Source organism: Cyprinodon variegatus, unplaced genomic scaffold (genome assembly GCF_000732505.1).
Source record: "Cyprinodon variegatus isolate N-32 unplaced genomic scaffold, C_variegatus-1.0 Scaffold979, whole genome shotgun sequence".
NCBI lineage: Eukaryota > Metazoa > Chordata > Actinopteri > Cyprinodontiformes > Cyprinodontidae > Cyprinodon > Cyprinodon variegatus.
The window spans coordinates 41,698-45,828 of NW_015151432.1; the positions used below are offsets into that span (position 1 = coordinate 41,698).

Here is a 4,131-nt window from a genome sequence, read left to right on the forward strand (position 1 = left end):
TTTTCTACATACATTTTCTACATTTGGAAACTTCCTCTGTGAAAAGTAGAAAGCACCATTAGATTGAAAATAATATTTCAAACATTTAAAGCTGTTTAATTGGTTCTCATTAAGCGTTATTTTTGTGTGCCAAACTGAGTGAGTGGGAACTTGAGTTCTAATGGTTTAGGACCAGCAGTCTTATCCACTAAACCTAAAGGCAGGTGTGAGCTGCTTTGGCTCGGTGGCTCGTCTGCTGCTCTCTGTGTTTCCTCCTCTTCTCTCTCCCTGCTCTGCTCTGTCTCATCTCCCTGTTCTTCTCCTCCTTGTAAAGTGAAATTAAGCAAGTGGTAAACCATACAGATAATTAGGAAAATGTTATTAAGATGTCTAGTTTAGACAGAGGTTCACTGATATGTGCATGAGTGTTTCTGGAAAGCATCCAGTATGGTCGATTGAATGGATGTTTTTTCTTTGTCAGCTTAACAGCTGCTATTTCTGTTTTTTTTGTTTTTTTGTTTTTTAAACCTGTTTTTTCCTGACCTGGCACTCTGCACACACCTTTCTCCTCTGCTTCCGTTGTACACCTCTCCATATTCGGACTGACGATCATAACATGGGTTGACTTTAACCAGATTAATATATACAGTGGTGCTTTATAGTTTAGACACACTTGCGATAAGAAAAGGCTAAATCCAAAACAGTAATTTAAAAAGAAACTGAACTAAATAATGCTTTAGAAAATTGAAATATTGATTGTATTGTGGTTTCAAAAATAATAAACAAACAAACAAAACAGTCCCAGACACATTAGAGCGCCTCACTCATGAACATTTCACCAACCATCCATCAACAGGAGCAAAAATTTGACTGAATACTCAAGATTTCCTCAAAGCTTTGCTAAAAATTGTAGTTCAGGAGCTTTTTAAATTCTTTTTTTCAGTGTTTATTATTAATATTTCTGTTGAACCACAATTCAAAATTAATGTCATAATTATCATAGAATTTGTATTTATTATTTTGTCAATGTCAATCAATTTCACTGGTAATTGGCTCATACACTATTACAAAAAACCCAACTCAATCAATTAACTTAAGAAACACCAATTGAATGGTACATAATTCACTCCATACAATCTAAAGTTGCTTTTGTATTGAGCTTCCTCCCCTGTTGCCGAAAATGAAAAAGTCCTCCATCAAGTAATTTAATCTCAGCTTAGTTTTACATCCTCCCTTTACTTTGCTATAATTTACTTTAATTGAGTTTGTCATCATAACACGACAATGTGAAACTAAAAAGTATCAAGCTTTATCAACACTTTACTTGTAAATGAGTATAAACTGATTCCAGTGAAAAAAGACAATGTTTGCTATAGTTTTTTTTTTTTTTTGCCACTTTGAAACAAACTCTGAGGGAAACATTTAAGGGAAAGCATCTCAGTTTAAGAGACTAAACTGAAGGGAAGTGGAAAAAGGGGGCAGCTTCAATGACACATAAAACCTAACCATGATTCAACCCATCTTTTAAATGTGTTTTTTTCAAATGCGGTTTTCTTTCTTCTCCAGGTATTTTGTTAGCTTTATCCTGCAGTTCCAGTTTCACGAAAAACTCTGTGAGGCAGCCAAACACACCGGACCTCTGCACAGATGCGACATCTATAAATCTGCAGAAGCTGGAGACATTTTACGGTAGGAATCACGTCTTTATTGCACATGAATAAGTGGGACTGAAACATTTTGCCAAAAATCTAAATTGTGTTTGTTTGTTTTTTTTACTAATAGTGATTTTGATTTTCTATGCACCAACCACAGCATATAGCATTTACCTAAGCATATAGATTCATCACACCAGGATTGCTTTCATGACCTTGTTCATGACCTTGCATAATTGCAGGACTCGACTGTTACTGTTGTGTGGAAAAGTTCTTCTAGACCTATGCAGGATTCTGCAGCCTTGTTGCTACTTCGTCTTCCCTTATTAATAGTGCCACCTAAAGGGCTGGAATGAGAAAGCCAGACATTTATCTGTTAATTGTGATTTGACCAAAAGCGCCTCTATGAATTGAAAAGTTTTTTTGTCAAATTAAGTTCATATTGCACGTGCAGTTAATTGCCTATTCCTGTGAGTAATGCACTTCTTTTTTTTATGAAATACAATATACTTTCTTCCTTCCACAGAAAAGTTCTTGAATTAGGTTCCTCGAGACCCTGGCCTGAGGTGCTCCAAGAGGCTATCGGCACAGATAAGATGGACGCCAGCTCTCTAATGAAATACTTTGAGCCCATAACCAAGTGGCTGGAAGAACAAAATGTGGATGAGACCCTGGGATGGCCTGAATTCACCTGGGTCCCACCCGTCCCTGAAGGCTACCCTGAAAATATTGGTAATGCTGAATTACGAGCTCATTAAAAGGCCTCACATTAAAGACTTTACAATATTAAATGTCTCTTCTCACTATGACTATGATTATGTTCATTTACACAGACAAGAATACAGATGAGCTTAATGCAAAGCAGTTTTTAGAGGATTATAACAGTACAGCTGAGGAAGTGTGGTATGCCTACACCGAGGCCTCCTGGAAGTACAACACGGACATCAATGAAGCCAATAAGGAGGATATGGTAGGAAAAACCTTCAATGATTGAGCTGAGCCAATGATGGCTCAGCTCAGAGGGCACAAGTGCATTAGTCAGTGCATCCACAAATAAACCAAAACAAAATACAGTTTGTCAATCATGCATCACACTGTTTCCACTATATTTAAACTAAAAAAAAAAAAAGTGGTAAATAAAATACATTATCTATAATGTTCTTTTTTCAAAATAAATTCCAGTTTTTAAAATCAACACACATTTACCTTTTTAATATCATGAATTACTAATATGTTTCAATTGTTTGAATGGGACCTTTAATGACCTGTACTTGGCTGCCATTGACTGCATTACTATACAGGATTGCAACAGCTTTCCATGGTGATCGGAAACAACATCAAAATAGGTTAATTTTAGTGACAAAACATGCATTTAAAGTCACATTTAATGAAAATCCCCAGAAATGTACAGCCCAATACTCGATAAGGTTCCCTAAACCATAACTGGGCAAGATCAGCATGTCCACCTTACATTCCTATGAATTTCTGCAAGCTTGAGGGAGTGGCGACCAGGTGGTTAGGACATAGAGCCTGGAATAATGAGGTTCTGAGTTTGAGTCCCACTCCCACAGACTGCACTCTGGGTCTCTGAGCAAGTTAACCCCACACTGCTCCCAAGGCGCCTCACGATGGCAGCCCACTGCTCCACAAGGGGATGGGTTAGATGCAGAGGTACATTTCTCCAATGTTAGCCGAATAAAGTTCATTTATTATCATTATTATTATTATTAGCAGGTTAGCTTCAACACCCATTCACTCAAACACAAATATCCCTCACAAAGCCCATTTTAACTTTCACCACATGCAACTGCAGAATCCATAACGTATTGTTTTTGTTTACCAGCGGTAATGAATAACTGAATGTTTTGAGCTGATGATACAGTAGCTTTCCAACCAGTGCATTTATTCTTCCTCGGCTGGTGGGCAGCTCTACTCTCTATCAGTTGGGTATTTTACGCCCCCCTATGGCAAGCATAGGTGTAGCGATTAGTCGTTTTGAGTTAAAATAATAGCATATAAATATGTATATATTCCAAATTCTTAAATAAGCATCTAACGTGCATATTGGTGCATCCATCTATTCCTCTGTCTCAATGATCAGAGTGGGATGACTTGGCCTTTCTTCTTCTTCTTTTTCAGCTTAAGAAGAACCTGGAGATGTCGGCTCACACCCTTCAGTACGGCCTGAAGGCTCGAGAGTACGACTTCACTGACTTCCAGGACCCCTCAGTCAAACGCATCATCCAACATCTCAGTGACATTGAAAGGGCCGCGCTGCCCTCCGCCGAGCTGGAAGAGGTGGGAATAAACTATGCTGGAAATTTCTATGAAAAAGCATCCAAACTCTTTAAAAACTTTTTTATCACTTCAATGTTTCAGATCATCAAAGGGTTTCTTTATTTATTAACAAAATCCTGTTTTTAAAATATTTTTGTCTGTTAGAGAAAAAGCAGACTGAGCTAAAGCCACGTCACCTATGTGATTTTCAACGACTGCTGTA

The 4,131-nt window shown here is 37.7% G+C and overlaps 1 protein-coding gene across 1 annotated transcript in view; it reads left to right on the plus strand.

The window, feature by feature from the left end:
• The window catches only part of ace (angiotensin I converting enzyme), a 33,853-nt gene that overhangs the window by 13,571 nt on the left and 16,151 nt on the right, over positions 1-4,131 (plus strand). The window contains exons 11-14 of the mRNA XM_015398996.1: positions 1,546-1,668; positions 2,158-2,363; positions 2,465-2,601; positions 3,771-3,929. Coding sequence (XP_015254482.1) covers positions 1,546-1,668; positions 2,158-2,363; positions 2,465-2,601; positions 3,771-3,929 — 625 coding nt within the window. The remainder of the gene's footprint in view (positions 1-1,545; positions 1,669-2,157; positions 2,364-2,464; positions 2,602-3,770; positions 3,930-4,131) is intronic.